At 42.6% G+C, this 18,939-nt stretch overlaps 1 protein-coding gene across 2 annotated transcripts in view; it reads left to right on the top strand.

Annotated features, from left to right (window-relative positions):
• LOC138979784 (uncharacterized) overlaps positions 1-18,939 on the top strand; it is a 34,132-nt gene that overhangs the window by 13,380 nt on the left and 1,813 nt on the right. For both annotated transcript variants that reach the window (XM_070352528.1, XM_070352536.1), the window contains exons 4-17: positions 1,454-1,584; positions 3,006-3,141; positions 4,191-4,259; positions 4,903-5,015; positions 5,459-5,540; positions 6,122-6,289; positions 6,787-6,873; positions 8,313-8,407; positions 9,375-9,482; positions 12,532-12,592; positions 14,394-14,501; positions 15,833-15,897; positions 16,229-16,300; positions 18,070-18,239. In XM_070352528.1, the coding sequence (XP_070208629.1) occupies positions 1,454-1,584; positions 3,006-3,141; positions 4,191-4,259; positions 4,903-5,015; positions 5,459-5,540; positions 6,122-6,289; positions 6,787-6,873; positions 8,313-8,407; positions 9,375-9,482; positions 12,532-12,592; positions 14,394-14,501; positions 15,833-15,897; positions 16,229-16,300; positions 18,070-18,239 (1,465 nt within the window). The remainder of the gene's footprint in view (positions 1-1,453; positions 1,585-3,005; positions 3,142-4,190; positions 4,260-4,902; positions 5,016-5,458; positions 5,541-6,121; positions 6,290-6,786; positions 6,874-8,312; positions 8,408-9,374; positions 9,483-12,531; positions 12,593-14,393; positions 14,502-15,832; positions 15,898-16,228; positions 16,301-18,069; positions 18,240-18,939) is intronic.

Here is an 18,939-nt window from a genome sequence, read left to right as displayed (position 1 = left end):
AAATTTGAAAAAGATCCACCGAGAACTTTGGCTTTGGTGTGTCGGTATGGGGGCCCGGGTAGCTGAGGTGGAACCAAAATCGGTTCAGCGCGCACAAAATCGGTTCAGCGCTGCGCGCTGAGAGCACGTGTTGAAATATCTCATCGATCGGGTTGTGTCCGGGGTCTCTGTGAATAAGCCCACCAAATTTGAAGCAGATCCATCGAGAACTTTGGCCGTGCATCGCGAAGACACAGACAGACACACAGACACACAGACACAAGTCCTATATATATATAACACATATTTCTTTGCGGCAAATGTCCAGATATCCCCCCCTCAGACACGTGTGTGTGTGTGTGTGTGTGTGTGTGTGTGTGTGTGTGTGTGTGTGTGTGTGTGTGTGTGTGTGTGTGTGTGTGTGTTTATGTGTGTCGTGTGTCTGTGTCTGCGTGTGCCTGTGTCTGTGATTCTATCTGAACGTTTTTGCGCCTGTGCGGTTAGTGTGAAGAATCCGTATCTGCTTCGAAGTGCAGAGCCGGACTAGGCGAAGAGGAGGGGGGGGGGGGTTGCCAGTGGTGGTCCAGGGGGATGTTCCCCCTGGCGGGGTCAAGGGGCAGAGCCCCTAGTGGGGGTCAGGGGGCGAAGCCCCCTGAAGCTGATGGGTAGGTTATATTCTGAGACAGGAAAATGGTCGCTCCTTGCATGAAACGGCATACAATAAACAATAATAAAAAATGTTTTAAATAAATGAGGTACATGTTTAGGCTAGGGGGGGGGGGGGTTGCGCAACCCCCATAACCCCCCCCCAGGGCCGGACCAAATGAGTTGTAAGGGGGGGTTCCTCCTTTTTTGGAGGGGCAAATCAGCGAAGTGGCGAAGCCACAAGTGCGCGCCTGCTTTGCAGGCGCGCGAACTAGAGGGGTCCAGGGGCATGCTCCCCCGGAAAATTTTTGAAAAACGGTTAAAATCTGTGCAATTTGGTGCATTCTGGGCCTTGTTTTGAGGGTTAAGGCCTGTCAGTGTGAGTTGGTGGGGGGGGGGGGGGGGGGGTACCTTTTTCTCATCGGATTTCACATTGAATAAAATTTGTTAGAGACACACACAAAATTTAATTAAAAAAGAAAATAAAAAAAAAACCAAAGCAAGGTACATGCTTTTTCCAGGGGTGGGGTTCCGGAACCCCTGCAACCCCCCCCCCCCCCCCTGGGTCCGGCCCTGCCCCCGGTAGTCCGGCCCTGAAGTGCTTGTACTCATGCGTCTTTTGTACTGCTGCTATTTGTTGAGCACTAGACAAGACTGTTTTCGGTATCGGTGTGTACCTTCAGGCTTGAATTGAGCCTGATGTCGACTTCGCGAAGTCTTTTTTTTTTTTACCCAAAACTCAGTGCTTAAGTTTTGTGCAGCGAGCTTCGTGAAGTCGACTTCGCCCAATGAATGAAAGGCTCAACATTCAATGTAACTCGTTCCACAGTTTGCAGTAGAGGGTTTCATCAACCGAACACAGGCCATAGACCGCAGTCAGCTGAGTCGCCAGCAAGGCTACAGCTACGACATCTTTCTGGACACTCTCACCACCTTCGCTTCCAACTACCAGTGGAGACAGTGAGTGATAGTTCGCCAGTAACAAAATTACTCTTTTACCACACGTGACTAGGGTCACGGAAGGCCTCTGTTCAATCTCGTCTGAATTCCGCTGTTACATCCTACACGCAGGCCCGCTTCGATAATTATTTGGTCGAAATTAGCCGGTAATACAACCGTTATTTCTAATACGCTGACTGTTAGCAAATGATAACATACATGTCTCGAAAATGATATCAACATTCGCCTAAAAGGCTCATGTTAATATCATTTTCTCGATATGTCTGTTATCACTTGCGTACAGTCAGCATATTAGAAATAATTCATAATGGAGCGATGCACAACAAAGTCTGCGTTGAGATAGAATTGAGCCAGACGTCAGTGTTTGGGATCTTGATAGAATAATCTTGTGGTTTTTTAAAAGTTTTGTTTAGATTTAGTAAAGTTTTGACGACATTTTTTAACATAGACTGGGAATCGAGACGTGTGTGTGTGTGTGTGTGTGTGTGTGTGTGTGTGTGTGTGTGTGTGTGTGTGTGTGTGTGTGTGTGTGTGTGTAGATCGATTGTCCAGATGATATATATCCTCAGACCATTTATTTTTTATTTTTTCGATAAATGTTTTTGATTACGTCATATACGGATTTTAGTGAAAGTCACGTCCTCATTTTTCAATCAACTTGATGGACATTTTGGGCAAGAAATGTTCGACGAAGCCCGGCCTATGGGATTGCATTTCAGCTTGGAAGCTTAATAATTATTTAATGAGTTTTGTCATTAAAAATCTCAAAATTCGAATTAAAATTTAAATTTGAGTAATCGATCCAAAATGGTTACATCTTATTCTTTATATTTGTCTGATTCCTTTGACGCGCCGTACGTACCCTATACTGGCTTGTCATTTCAAGCGATCACGTTTACCACGTGAATAATTCAGCGCTTTCATTCTGGGTCGCGGTTATCCTGGCTGCCAAGCCGCGCATTGTATTCGTTAAATGCAGTGAGTTCAGTATTATTCTGTGAGTTTGACAGATTGACTAAATGTATATATATATAAGTTTCGCTTCACGCGACTTGGTTGTATATTGTTTTTACGTTAATTGATTTGCAGTGCCTGGGCACTGAGCTTGACGGTTACAAAATGACAGATAGTAGGGATGAGTACATTCCTAGAAAATAACCAATTAACTGTGTACCGTCATTCCCTTCAAGACTTTGAAACCTGCGACTTCATTCTTTGGTAATGAACAATAAGGTGTTGTTATTGTTATTGTTATTGTTATTATGCATAATTCATTGACTCGAACTTCAAATTACATTAATCATTTTCTGGTAATGTTCTTATGTGTTATGAAATAAGCGTCTCTTTCAGGTCAATTTTCTTGTCTAAAGGCTATTTTTTCTGAACCACCACCGATCATTTTTGTGGTATATATTTGCCAGATTTGGTGCTCTGAACCCGGTAAATTTCATGGAGTCGTTTTACCTTGACCTTGACTACATCATTGACATCGCGCCCTTTGACACCAAGGGCGACTATGAGAACTACATCGCTAGGCTGGAGGCCAGGCCCAAGCAGGTACAGTCGAACCTGTACTGATGACCACCTTTCTTCTTGTTCTTCTTTTCCTTCTTCTTCTTCTTCTTCTTCTTCTTCTTCTTCTTCTTCTTCTTCTTCTTCTTCTTCTTCTTCTTCTTCTTCTTCTTCTTCTTCTTCTTCTTCGTTCATGGGCTGATACTCCCACGTTCATTCGTGTTGATGCACGAGTGAGATTTTACGTGTATGGCCGTTTTTACCCCGCCATTTAGGCAGCCATACGTCGCATTCGGAGGATACATGCTTCGTATTTTCTATAACCCACTAAACTCTGACATGGATTACAGGATCTTTTTCGTGGGCACTTGGTCTTGTGCTTGCGCGTACATACGAAGGTGGATAAGAGACTAGCAGATCTGCACATAAGTTGACCTAGGAGATCGGAACAATCTCCACCCTTACCCAACGAGGCGTAGTCTGGATTCGAACCCACGACCTTCCGTTTGGCCGCGAGGCCGGCGTCTTCTCGACTGAACCATTGCGCCCGTCTACCACTGTCCTGCCAACCACGACCACCCCAAAGAATTCCGAATCCAAGATGTTTTAGTGGGCTATATAATTCACCTTTTCATAGCGACAACCTGTCAGTAACGACCACTTTCACGGTAGTCGTTTGCAGTCATTTGAGCGATCCCTGCAAACGAGAACGTCCCAAACATGGATATTCACATCAGTATAACGACAGTGGAATGCCTAAGCATAAATAAATGAAACGGGCATTATCCTTCATGGGAATCATTACCCTTCAAGCACGCGGCATCTCATCTAAGAGCTACTAGAAGTGTTGCTAATCACTTAATTTGTTCTAATCCCACAACAATGCCCTCTCAGTGAAAGTTCCGTTGTTCATTGTTGTAAATCAGTTAACTGACGTACAAAGGTCAAAACAATCAAGCCGACTTGCAACTCAGACGTGGTTGGAAATTCTACCAGAAGCCGCGGTTGATGTCCTCGCGGAGCTGTAAGCTAAAATATCATATGCTTTCTTTTCCTAACTATGTCATAGGTATTTCTGGTGTAATTTGTTGCAGATTAATCAGATTATGGACCGCATGCATGAAGCTATCAGACTGGGCACAACGTATAACCTGGTGTCTGTGGTAAGTTTGTTTGCGCTTTTATTGTCACTTGGACGTATGCAAAGGTGTTCAGATGTAACAACAGATTTGCACGAAAGTACCAAGACAGACTGGCCAACGGACAGGCAAATGGACAAACATATGCCGACCTGCGACCAACCGACCCAGACATGCAGACTTACACCGTGACAGCTTGGAAGACAGACGGACAGACGGACAGACAGACGGACAGACAGACAGACAGACAGACAGACAGATAGACGAACGGACGGACGGAAAGTCGGACAGACAGACAGACAGACAAACAGACAGACGGACGGACGGACGGACGGACGGTCGGACAGACTACAGACAGACAGAAACACACACACACACGCACGCACGCTCGCACGAACGCACTAACGCACGCACGCACTCACTCACTTACTCACTCGCACTCACTCACACTCACTCAAACTCACTCACACTCACTCGTACTCCCTCCCTCCCTCCTTCCCTCACTCACTCACTCCCTCTCTCACTCACTCTCTCACTCACTCACTCACTCTCTCCCTCATTCCCTCCCTCCCTCACTCACTCACTCACTCCCTCACTCACTCACTCACTCACTGATACACACAACTGGGAAGACTTTTGTCTGTGTTAATCTGATCTGTATTTTCAGCTGAAAGTGCCAGGGCAAATCGCAGAGGTGATAAACACGCCACCGGTCCAGAGCACTCTGTTCAAACCGTTCAACGAAACACTGGACAAGTTGACCCTTGGTCAAACCGACAAGTAAGTCACTAAACTTTTGTCCACCTCGGTCGTCCTTTCGTGCGTACCTTCTTGTATAATCTGTGTATATGTTACGGAGACCCCATGTCTATGTTTCTGTGTCTGTCTGTCTAGCTTGCTAGCAAGGTTGATGGGTGGCCAGTGTTTTGTCTGTTCGTACGTCTTTCTGTCTGTTTATTTCTGGTTACAAAATGATTATCGAACTGTATTTTTTTGTTCTGTGTGTCTTGTTTAGGTACGATTATTTTTTTTAATAATTATATTTGTGCGTGTGCGTAGTTGTCAGTCTGTGTACAGATAATAGATGATCGACGAATCTTGTTTTTTTAATGTATTTCTGTGTTTGTGCTGAGGTACAATGCTTATATGTATTTATAGTGTGTGTGTGTGTGTGTGTGTGTGTGTGTGTGTGTGTGTGTGTGTGTGTGTGTTGTTGTTGACAGAGATGACATGCGGGCACGTGGTCTACAAGGACTGCGGGGTGTATGGACAGCGCTGAACCGCCTCAAGACTTTCATTTCGGATGTAAGTCACTGTCATCGTGTTACCCGTGTCTTTGATAATCCAGAAAAGCGTTATTTTTTTCTTTTATGGTCTAGTCGTGTTGAGTGGTTTCTTCGTCCGCTAACTTTAAATAAACTTCCTTTGAAGATCATCCTGAAAATCTCGATATGTCACGATAGATCCGACTTGGCATTTGTGAGGGATAACAACATCCTTCCACTGTTATCACATACACCAACAAACTACAGCCAGTCTGATTTCTTCCAGAATGGGATGTTGCTTGTTTTTGGTTTTTTTTGTGTGTTCATTTTTTATGTGTGTAACTGATTGATACTTGTGTCCATATCTCATTAAATCAGCAAAATATAATCCTGCTCTGTTGATGTTTAGTGAGTGTGCCCAGTTCAGGGGAAGGATGCTCCTATATCACGTTAAATCCTGGTTAGATCTGTTAAGGTATCCATGTTCGTTTCTCCAGAAAGGAAAGCATATATCGTTAACAGCCAATTTAAATCATACCCCATAGTTTTCTCACAACACTGTTTACAAACAAAACATTATTCATATCCACAACATTTTTTAAATATTTTTTTTCTACACAGGATTATTCCTACCACACTCGTGGTACATACGGCGTTGGTGGACTTCCTTCAGGCGGAAGCTTCTATCGCGCATGTCTGAAGTGGCATCTCTCGCTCGACACGTCGCCCCCACAAGTCCACCAGCTCGGGATGAGGGAAGTGGACAGGATTACCCACAACATGCAGAAGGTGGCGATATTCAGGGTTCTATAGTAACCGTGTTGTTGTTGTTGTTGTCGTCGTTATCGCTGTCATTGTACTTGTACTTGTTGTTGTTGTTGTTGTTGTCGTCATTATTGTTGTTGTTGTCGTTGTCATTGTTGTTGTTGTTGTTGTACTCACAACATGCAGAAGGTAGGAATGTTCAGGGTTCTACAGTAACCGCCGTGTTGTTGTTGTTGTTGTTGTTGTTGTTGTTGTTGTTGTTGTTGTTGTTGTTGTTGTTGTTGACCACTCGAATAAAAGAAGAGCGCATTAGTCATTAATATTATGTTCATGTTGTTTTATTTTAACTCTATCTTAATTATATTAAATGCCAAAGAACATGCTCATAATTCTGGGAGAATCATTGGGCTTCGATGATGTTACTGATATGTGTATTACAGTGTATGCATCTGTGCTCCTTCTCCATAACGGAACTAACTCAAAGACGACGATGTTTGAACCATGTGTACTTGCCACCACAGGTTATGTCACGACAAGCATTTCAAGGCACAGTGGCCGAATACTACACAAAGCTGAAAGCAGACCCACAGTTCCACAGAAGTTCTGCGGTAAGCTCGGCGAACTCATTGCTGTTTTGTCATTCACACCGACACAACGTACTATACCTGTTTTTCACTTCAATCCTTTTTCGTTGTCATTACTTTATTGTCCCATCGCTGGGAAAATCGGATCGCTTATTGCAAAGGGAAGGTAGCAGCAACAGAGTCGCGCTACCCAGCCTGGTGTGTGTGCGTGTTTAGGTGTAATCAGCCACCTGCACTAATGGAAGAATGACCGAGATCTTTTACGTGCCACAGTACTAGTGGCGACACGGGGGTGGAACATGAATATCGTCTCTGAGTCGGCCCATAAAGTTGACCCGTGTCCGTCCTGTATAAATCTATAATCGGGGCACATTCTTTATTTTACCCTTCCATTCTGTTATTTATTTTTCTGAATTTTCAGGAGACACATACTTCTTTTGGTCTCTATATATGTGTCTCCCCGTCTCTGTCTCTGCCTGCCTAGGAGCCTGCCTGCCTGTCTGTCTGTCCATTTTGCTTTTTTACATTTAGTCAAGTTTTGACTAAATGTTTTAAGCATAGAGGGGGAATCGAGACGAGGGTCGTGGTGTATGTGTGTGTGTCTGTCTGTCTGTCTGTCTGTGCGTGTGTGTGTGTGTAGAGCGATTCAGACTAAACTACTGGACCGATCTTTATGAAATTGGAAATGAGAGTTCCTGGGAATGATATCCCCGGACGGTTTTTTCTTTTTTTCGATAAATACTTTTGATGACGTCATATCCGGCTTTTTGTAAAAGTTGAGGCGGCACTGTCACACTCTCATTTTTCAATCAAATTGATTGAAATTTTTGTAAAGCAATCTTCGACGAAGGCCGGACTTCGGTATTGCATTTCAGCTTGGTGGCTTAAAAATTAATTAATGACTTTGGTCATTAAAAATCTGAAAATTGTAATAATTTATTTTTTATATAAAACGATCCAAATTTACGTTCATCTGATTCTACATCATTTCCTGATTCCAAAAACATATAAATATGTTATATTTGGATTAAAAACAAGCTCTGAAAATTAAAAATATAAAAATTATGATTAAAATTAAATTTCCGAAATCGATTTAAAAACAATTTCATCTTATTCCTTGTCGGTTCCTGATTCCAAAAACATATAGATATGATATGTTTGGATTAAAAACACGCTCAGAAAGTTAAAACGAAGAGAGGTACAGAAAAGCGTGCTATGCAGCACAGCGAAACCACTACCGCGCTGAACAGGCTCGTCAGTTTCATTCCGTTTTGCACAAGCGGCGGACTACGGTCATTGTGAAAAAATGCAGTGCGTTCAGTTTCATTCTGTGAGTTCCACAGCTTGACTAAATGTAGTAATTTCGCCTTACGCGACTTGTTTTGTTTTGCAGTCAGAATCAGGGCAACAATTAACTCACATCTGAATTCGCGTGTTTTTTTTGTGTTTTTTTCACTCACCAGGACGAGATACTGAAGGATTTCAGGAACCTCATTTTCAACAGGATCTATCCCAAGTTGCCGCAGCTCTTCAAAGATATCCCAGACAACAAAGTTGTGTGAGTTCTGATACAATCTTCGTTGACAGTTCTCAATGCTGTTCTTCATTCATTTCACGCTGGAAAAAATACTTCTAGTAAATGTACGACAAATATAGCTCTTAAATGTGAAAAGAAACATACGTGTATTTTCTCCCACAAAGGAGAAGATACATATTGGTCTGCAACTTGCAATATAGGCCTAATAGCGATGATTGGCAGGTGATCAAAGTACTGCCGTTCAATCCAGAGTTGGCTTTCATCTGCGTTTCTTAACGGTAAAAGGACCACCGTCGTTTTGGGTGGTTTTGTACCCCCTTTTGCCACTCTATCCGTTTTTTTGTCGATATGTCCTTCCGTCCGTCCGTCCGTCCGTCTGTTTGTCACTCTGGCTTTCTCTACATCTGACCCCATGTCTGTCTGTCTGTCTGTCCCTTAATTTGCTCACCCGCCGTCCGACTGTCTGTATATCTATGTGCTGTTTTTGTGTTACGAACCCGAAAAGCAGAAACGTTATTTTATGGAACTTTCTAAAAGTTAACAACCGAAAGAAAGGTACCGTCTCAATGTAATGCTATATTACTGTAATGTGTTTATTTGTTAGTCCACGTTTTTGTTCATTTCACGTAAATCTGTCTCTTTTGCCAAATCCGACATTTAGTATGCTTATGTCCAAAGGCCGTTGAATGCTTTTGGGTTTAGGATCTTTGTTAATGTATACAGAAACATGTACAGTGAGAGATAACTGACATCTTCAGCGTTGTCATAACTTGGTACAGAATATGCTATGTTTTGGGCGGCTTCCTTGCAGCGTCAAGCCTCTTTTTCTCCAATACCGACATTTAATATGTCCAAAGGCCGTGAATGCTTTTGGGTTTAGGATCTTTGTTAATGTATACAGAAACATGTACAGTGAGGGATAACTGACATCTTCAGTGTTGCCGAAACTTGGTATAGATATGCTATGTTTTGGGCGGCTTCTTTGCAGCGTCAAGCCTTTGCCCTATGACGGTCCTTATGGGATGTACAGCTCTGGGTCTGATGATGGAAGTCGACCAGGAACGTTCTATGTCAACCTCAGAAGACCCAACGAAACGTGAGTAACCGTCTCAGGTTATTCTCGCTTAACGTTGTTGCAGTGTCAACCAATTGGTAACCGTGGGTTTTGTGGTTTTGACACGAATGTCGTAGGGATATGTTGCATTCGGTAGTAGGCTACTATGTCATTTGCATTTGCGTGCTGACAAAACAAACCAAAAACAAGTCGCGTAAGGCGAAATAACAACATTTAGTCAAGATGTCGAACTCACAGAATGAAACTGAACGCACTGCTTTTTTCACCAAGACCACATACTCGTAGTTTCGTCAGTCCACCGCTCGTGGCAAAGGCAGTGAAATCGACAAGCCATGCAGAATAGTGCGGTAGTGGTCGCGCTGAGCAGGATAACACGCTTTTCTGTATGTCTATTCTTTTTAGCTTACTGAGTTTGTTTTTAATCCAAACATATCATATCTATATGTTTTTGGAATCAGGGACCGACAAGGAATAAGATGAAATTGTTTTTAAATCGATTTCGGAAAATTAATTTTAATCATAATTTTCATATTTTTAATTTTTAGAGCTTGTTTGTAATCCAAATATAACATATGTATATGTTTTTGGAATCAGACAATGACGAAGAATAAGATGAAATTCTTTTTGGATCGTTAAATAAAAAAATAATTTTAATTACAAGTTTCCGATTTTTAAATGACCAAACTCATTCATTAGTTTTTAAGCCACCAAGCTGGAATGCAATACCAAAGTCCGGCCTTCGTCGAAGATTGCTTTGCCAACATTTCAATCAATTTGATTGAAAAATGAGAGTGTGACAGTGCCGCCTCAACTTTTACAAAAAGCCGGATATGACGTCATCAAAGGTATTTATCAAAAAAAAGAAAACAACGTCCGGGGATATCATTCCCAGAAACTCGCATGTCAAATTTCATAAAGATCGGTCCAGTAGTTTAGTCTGAATCGCTCTACACACACACACGCACAGACAGACACACAGACACACAGACACACAGACACACAGACAGACACACACACACACACACACGACCCTCGTCTCGATTCCCCCTCTATGTTAAAGGTACTGAACTTGTCAAATCCAGGTGCACGGAGCCCCTGGGGCTTTTAGTCATACCTCAGGCAGCTATCCGTTAGAAGAACTACCAAGTTTCATTGACTTGCACCCAAAGAGTCAAGAACTGCGATTGTTTTACGAATTAATTTCGTACTCGGACCCGGCTGGTCTTAACCTATTTTTGGATCTAAATTTAGATCAGGTAGATCACCACATCATGCACAAAAAGACACGTCACTAGCAAACTATGTCAGACGTCATCATGAGTTTGTGTAAAACAAAATGGAGGCCGGAATCACTCAGTTGAATTGAACTCCGACCAAACACCACGTAATAACTAGGTTAATTTATGCACTCGCGTGAACAAGAAACTGTCGAGCTTCACAGATGTCGTCGTTGGGTAGTTTTGGGTTTGTTTTACTACCATAGGAGGATTTTTGAACTGTAAATGCACTCAGCTGCAACAAAAACGCAAAACGAAGGCTGTGAGCTGCACTGTGCCTTTAAAACATTTAGTCAAAACTTGACTAAATGTAAACAAGTCGCGTAAGGCGAAAATACAATATTTAGTCAAGTAGCTGCCATTTTTCAGCAAGACCGTATACTCGTAGCATCGTCAGTCCACCGCTCATGGCAAAGGCAGTGAAATTGACAAGAAGAGCGGGGTAGTAGTTGCGCTAAGAAGGATAGCACGCTTTTCTGTACCTCTCTTTGTTTTAACTTTCTGAGCGTGTTTTTAATCCAAACATATCATATCTATATGTTTTTGGAATCAGGAACCGACAAGGAATAAGATGAAAGTGTTTTTAAATTGATTTGGACAATTTAATTTTGATAATAATGTTTATATATTTAATTTTCAGAGCTTGTTTTTAATCCGAATATAACATATTTATATGTTTTTGGAATCAGCAAATGATGGAGAATAAGATAAACGTAAATTTGGATCGTTTTATAAATTTTTATTTTTTTTTACAATTTTCAGATATTTAATGACCAAAGTCATTAATTAATTTTTAAGCCACCAAGCTGAAATGCAATACCGAACCCCGGGCTTCGTCGAAGATTACTTGACCAAAATTTCAACCAATTTGGTTGAAAAATGAGGGCGTGACAGTGCCGCCTCAACTTTCACGAAAAGCCGGATATGACGTCATCAAAGACATTTATCAAAAAAATGAAAAAAACGTTCGGGGATTTCATACCCAGGAACTCTCATGTCAAATTTCATAAAGATCGGTCCAGTAGTTTAGTCTGAATCGCTCTACACACACACACACACGCACGCACACACACACGCACGCACACACGCACATACACCACGACCCTCGTTTCGATTCCCCCTCGATATTAAAATATTTAGTCAAAACTTGACTAAATGTAAAAAAGGATTGAGTACCAGCCTATGAATATCATAATATTGTCATCAGTGATGTTCTTTACGCCATTTCACATTTATACAGGGTGACACACAAAAAAGGTACATTCACTCGCATTTTGTGGGTCACCCTGTATTTTCTTCATTGTGTTACATGTCCTTCATTGTTGAAAGACACATTTTTGTAGCAGTGTGTCTCAAAGTGTTGTACGTGTGTTGACGGCCATTCCCCCATCGTTGTACGGAAAGTTTTTAACCAAGGTTTAAAAAGAGATGGAATGCCGCATTATCTGTCATGATGATGTGCATTGGCAGAAGTATTTTCAGTGTGATCTTGTGTGTTCATGAATTCAAACTTTTATGTCGTCAGTGTTGACTCTAACATTATCAGTTTGCTGTCAGCGACAATTGTGAGTAGCCAAGCCTTACACAGTCGAACCTGCCATGGCGACCGCCTCTTCATAACGACCACCTGCCCATTGCGACCACAGCAAAGAAACCCCGACGCGGTTATATTTCCTTTTAATTTACCTTTCCATACCTATCACCTGTTATTAAGGACAACTTTTAGTCGGTCCAGGCCCTTCGGTGGTCGTTATAGACAGGTTGGACTGTACTCGACTCTCGTGTGTTGACAGGAGCACGTTCACAATGGTGTCACTGACGTTGCACGAGACGGTGCCAGGACATCATTTGCAGGTATGCTGAAACAGAGGGGTACTCTTCTTTGTTCATGGGCTGAAGCTCCCACGTGTATGACCATTTTTACCCCGCCATTTAGGCAGCCATACGCCACTTTCGGGGGAAGCATTCTGGGTATTTTCGTGTTTCTACAACCCACCGAAATCTGACATGGATTACAGGACCTTTTTCGTGCGCATTTGGTCTTGTGCTTGCGTGTACACAGGAAGGGGGATAAGGCACTAGCAGGTCTGCACATAAGTTGACCAGGAAGATTGAAAACAATCTCCGACCTTAAAGCCATATGTACTCGATGACTATACACGCTAATTGCTTTACCAACAGCTGGAGACATGCTAAACTTGATTAAGTTCCCTGCAAAATATTGTGGTCTAGGGCCCCTTCAATGTTGAGATATGTTAATTTTCATTTTTAGTAAGTAAATTTTAAGGGGCTTATTGTCCGTCAGGTCTTAATTGCCTATATTGGACATGAATTGGTTTATACGATTCGAGTTTTTACGCCCTCGCGGCTTTTGATGTATGCGTGTTTAGGTGGTATCAGCCATCTGCACTTATGGTAGAATGACCAAGATCTTTAACGTGCCATTGTGGTGACACGGGGGTGGGAGATGGATACCGTCTCTGGGTCTGCACATAAAGTTGACCCGTGTCCGTCCCGGCCCGGATTCGAACCAGCGACCTTTCGATCACAAATCCAGTGCTCTACCACCTGAGCTACCCGGGCCCCCAATTTTCATTTTGATCTGGATCGTCCTATTTATAGATTTGCCAACAGAGGTAGCGTTGACGCAAGGGAAATAACTCCGCGTCTTTGTTTACATCCAAAGTTTTTGAGACTCTAAAACAAGCTGTAATGCATGTATATGGTCCGCGCATGGCGACATATCGTCATTACATGGTCTTATGGTGCGTTTGACATCGATTATGGGCAAACTACACTTTGTAAACACGGGAGCGCGTACATATGCCTTTAACCCACCAAGCACGGCCGGGATTCGAACCCACGAACTTCCGCTCGGGAGACCGGCGTCTTATCCACTAGGCCCTTGCGCACTGAGGGGTACGACTTTGTCTTGACGTAGGCAAAGGACAATTTAAAAAAAAATTGCATTATAGTAACATAAATTATATAAGATAACGATTGATAAGTTAATAATAAATTATATATTAAAAGTACGATTGAAAGCGTTTTTCTTTTTCACAGTAATGGAATCAGAAAATGATGAAGAATACGATAAACGTAATTTTGGATCGTTTTATAAAAATATAATTTTAATTACAATTTTCAGATTTTTAATGACCAAAGTCATTAATTAATTTTTAAGCCTCCAAGCTGAAATCCAATACCAAAGTCCGGCCTTCGTCGAAGATTGCTTGGCCAAAATTTCAATCAATTTGATTGAAAAATGAGGGTGTGACAGTGCCGCCTCAACTTTTACAAAATGCCGGATATGACGTCATCAAAGACATTTATCGAAAAAATGAAAAAACCGTCTGGGGATATCATACCCAGAAGCTCTCATGAAATTTTTTTATAAAGATCGGTCCAGTAGTTTACTCTGAATCGCTCTACACACACACACACACACAGACACACACACACACACACACACACACACACACACATACACCACGACCCTCGTCTCGATTCCCCCCTCTATGTTAAAACATTTAGTCAAAACTTGACTAAATATAAAAAGGAGAAAGAACTAAAACAAAAAGATTTGGAGAGTAGTCAAATGGCGGTAAGCAAAGAAAATACATCCACTACAGCAATGATGCTGGTCTTGTTACAGTACGTGTACCAAGCGGCCGCCAAACTCCCCAGCTTCCAGAGACATATTGACTACAACAAGTACTATGCTGTGCCGTATCACTTCCCCTTCTATACCGCATACACTGAGGTAAGCATTCCACAAAGAATACTAAAAATGTGTGAATAGACGATTTTCGGAAATAACTCCATCGGGCTTGTATGGGTTGTAGAAGAGTGAATATGATCTTGTCCACGTGTTTCTGACACACCCCTCGCTAGTGATTGGCCCCTCCAATGTTTGTCAGAGGAAACGCAACGGTATTCACTCTTCCGCAACCCAAACAAACCTCGACAGAGTTATTTTCGGAATTCGTTTATTGTGTCCCAGCGTCCAATAGAGACACAGCGGCCTACAACAAGTACTATGTTGTGCCTTACCATTTTCCCTTCTTCATTGATGTAAGCATTTCACGAGGAATACAAGAATACAAGAAGTTTGTGAATTATGACCCAGAGACATATAAACTGCAACAAGTACTATGCTGTGCCTTACCATTTCCCCTTATACATCGCATACACTGAGGTAAGTGCATTTCACGAGGAATACAAGAAATTGGTGAATTGTGAACATCCAAAGAGACACAGCCTACAACAAGTACTATGATGTGCCTAGTTGTCACTTCCCCAACTGCAACAAGTACGATGCTGTGCTTTACCATTTCCCCTTAAACCTGTCCTTAATTGAGCCCGAAGTCTCCCCAACTATGGGTTAAATAGCCGGGCAGGACAGGCTCGTCAACCCTGGAAGGCAGCTGTCCTAGGAGAAGATCACTCCAAAATTAAAACGAGGGCAGAGGAGGCTCACTATCCCTGCAAGGAAACTCCTCTAGGAGAAGGACCACTCCAAATTTAAACCCACGTAGTCCCCCGAAGACGGAAGACATCGGCCATTAGGCGGGGAGCAGACCGGATGTCTACGCTTACTACGACAAATGATTGTGTCTAGGTCGAATGTTCGAGCCCGAAGTCGACTTCGCAAAGACTTCGCGAAGTCTGTTTACCGAAAACTCAGAGCTAAAGCTTCGTGCAGCCAGCTTCGCGAAGTCTGTTTACCGAAAACTCAGAGCTAAAGCTTCGTGCAGCCAGCTTCGCGAAATGCAATTCGCGTAGTCGACTTCGCCCAATTAAGGACATGCTTGATACACCGCATACACTGAAATAAGCATTCTACGAGGAATAAAAGAATTCAAGAAATTCGGGAATTATAACCGACCTTGCAGGGGCATCATGGTAGTATACCACATGCACTGAGGTAAGGATTCCACGAACAATACAAGAATACAAATAATTTGACGAGTAATGAGCCATCTTCCAGAGACATATTCACTACAACATCTACTATGATACTTACCACAAGACATGAGCACTTAACACTTAACCATTGACAGTCTACATTTTCTTTGAATTTTTTCACTTCAGGGCTGGGCTTTGTATTCGGAATTTCTTGGAGAGGAGCTGGGTGTTTATCAAGATGATTATGAATTGTGAGTATCTTTTTCTTTTGCTGTTAGATTAGAAAAGTTTAATTTAGTTTAATTTAATAATTTAGGCAGTACAACAGTACCTGCGATAAGAGGATTATCCCCGGGACCAACTTTGTAATTGACCCTGCTTGTCAGGGATACAGTTAATAGACAAAGGGACCTTACAAGGTGTCCTTGGCTGGGAGGTGTGCTCTCATTGCAGGGTCTTTACATTACATGTGGACTGTGGTAATTCAGTGTGATCTGGCTGTTTTCGTGTGTGGTGTAGCTTTGACATCCTTGCGCATCATGAACTGAATACTATTTATCTAATTAATGTAATCTATTTCAGGATGGGTCGCTATGGAGACGAGATATTCCGCGCGTGTCGTCTAGTAGTGGACACCGGAATGCACTACCTTGGGTAAGTTTCAGGTTCTGATGTGGTACGGTTTGACACGGTGGTCCTCCTTGTCACATAGCAGATCTTCTTCTTCTTCTTCTTCTTCTTCTTCTTCTTCTTGTGTCGTTCATGGGCTGAAACTCCCACGTTCACTCATGTTTTTGCACGAGTGGCGGGTTTTTACGTGTATAACCGTTTTATACCCCATCATTCAGGCAGCCATACGCCGCTTTCGGGGGAAGCATGCGTGGTATTTTCGTGTTTCTATATCCCACCGAACTCTGACATGGATGACAGGATCTTTTCCGTGCGCACTTGGTCTTGTGCTTGCGTATACACACGATATCAGATCAACCGCAGTTGTTTCTTTCGTTGTCAATTAACGTCACCTGCGCGTGGCTAATTTTAGAATGACAGGCTTCCTGATGCAAGAAGAGCCAGTCAAATTCGTGTTCCTGTGTCTTCAGTGAAGCTCCGTGTGACGTGTAACGTGACGTACAAGACTGAATCTGACATCAATGTCACAGACACCACAGGTGGAAGTTGTAATTGATACAGGAAGGTGTAACCTATAAATTTAGGAATATTTGAAGGTGAAAGTAGCTGACCTGAATCTCCCATTGTTCCAAAACAGGTATATATACTATCTGCATATGATTATCTGCTTGTGTCCAAAACTGATAAAATTCGACTAAAACCTTACTCGGGATGATAACCCTACACGTTGTTTGTTTTCTTCTTCTGAATTTATTCGACAAGTGTCTTTGATGACGTCATTACCGTCCGTAAAAAAAGTTGTGGCTGCCGCAATTTTCAAAAAATTTATTGCATTTTTGGTGAAACAAATTTTCAACCGGTCCGGACTATGGGATTGCATTTCCGCTAGGAAGGTTTGAAATTAATAACTTATTCGGTCATTAAAATTCTGCTTGAAATTGCAATTGCGATAACAGATTAAAAAGGATTGCATAGCATTCTTATTATTTCCTGAATCTAAAATATATACAACTATTAATTGTGTTTGAATTGGCAACATGCTCAAAGATATAGAAAATCCTGCTTTATTCAAATTAGGTTCACTTTGGGCTTCTGTTACCAAGACCACCGAGTCAGCGCTCTCTCGGTCGAAGGGTTTCGGACAGCTCAGGGAAGTGTTCTGAACACAAGTCGATATCCATCTCATTTTTCTCACTTTGTCTTCATAGAACTTTGCAAAGAGCTTTGGAAGGGAGAAGGATGGAAATATTGTCCGGAGCTCAGTTGATTTAGTTCTTGCAGAAAGGGTGTGCAGTCACAAAGAATCAAGGGCTGTTTAAGGCAAAGTCCGTCCAGTGTAAACAACTCGACTTACCATCTCAAGAATGTGTATTGAATTAATGTAGGCGTATCGTGGTTGTGTATGCAGGGTTGTGCCAAGTTGCATGTAAAAATGATTTTTACACCCCCGGTATAGGGGTGTGTATAGGTTTCGCTCGATGTGTTTGTTTGTTTGGGTGTGTGTTTGTGTTCGCATATAGATCTCAAGAATGAACGGACCGATCGTCACCAAACTTAGTGAACAGGTTCTATACATTCCTGAGACGGTCCTTACAAAAATTGGGACCAGTCAAACACACGGTTAGGGAGTTATTGGTGGATTAAGATTCTACAAGGACTTATAGAGGCACATATTAATGGTCAAAGGGAAATAACCTTCTCAGTTGGTGGCAGTGAGAATGGTTATTTCCCTTTGACCAACGGGGGTGTTTTTCCTACCTCGGAGGAATTTCTTGGGTTTTTTTTAAATACAGGTGGACACGACAGAAGGCTATAGAGTACATCAGTGCTCGCACCCCCATGCCTCAAGCAGAGGTAGAGATTGAGGTAGACCGCTACCTCACCTGGCCAGGCCAAGCGTGTGCCTACAAGATCGGAGAACTCAAGATTAAAGAGCTTCGTCAGCGAGCCTCCAGCGCTCTGGGTAGGTCATGCGTGCTTCGTGAATGTGGGGTTTCGGTGAATAGGGCGGGTGAGTGAGTTTGTGTGTGTGTGTGTGTGTGTGTGTGTGTGTGTGTGTGTGTGTGTGTGTGTGTGTGTGTGAGCTGCTCTTGCCCATGTACTTCTAATATTTGTCTTGCTTGGGGACAGGGGCGGCTAGAACTATATAGAAGGCAAAGGTGAAGGAGTAGGGAAATATATCACATTTAAAAATCATGTCAAACATAGGCATTTAGACCCGAAGGACAATAACCCCCCAATACAGTTCAGTTCAGAGTAGAGAAGGTTCTGCTCGCTTTTTGTTAACCTGAACAGAACAGGCAATGGAGGAATGGAATGGCCGGCTTCCTTGAACCTGGTGACCATTATCGTCTTTTGCGTGTTGTCGTTTTCAGCGGTGTTTAATTGTGCATCTGGAGAGATGAGAGTTGTTTGCTTACAACGGAGAGATCCTCAGTAGATTTTTGTCTTTGACACGAGCACTCCAGTGTGGTACGTGTCGGCGAAGAATGTGTCTTTGGACCCTCTATAGTTCAACTGAGGGGGTTTGGACCCCCTACAAATTAAAATTGGGGGTCCAAGGAACCTCCAGGTGGAGCGTCCGTTGGGAGCCCTGATGTGGAGAGATATTTTTGTGTTGTTTATTTGTGCGGGGTGGGGGTAGGGGGGGGTGCACGGCATGA

This window comes from Littorina saxatilis, linkage group LG1 (genome assembly GCF_037325665.1).
Source record: "Littorina saxatilis isolate snail1 linkage group LG1, US_GU_Lsax_2.0, whole genome shotgun sequence".
Classification (NCBI taxonomy): domain Eukaryota; kingdom Metazoa; phylum Mollusca; class Gastropoda; order Littorinimorpha; family Littorinidae; genus Littorina; species Littorina saxatilis.
This window is presented reverse-complemented; position numbering and strand designations above follow the sequence as displayed.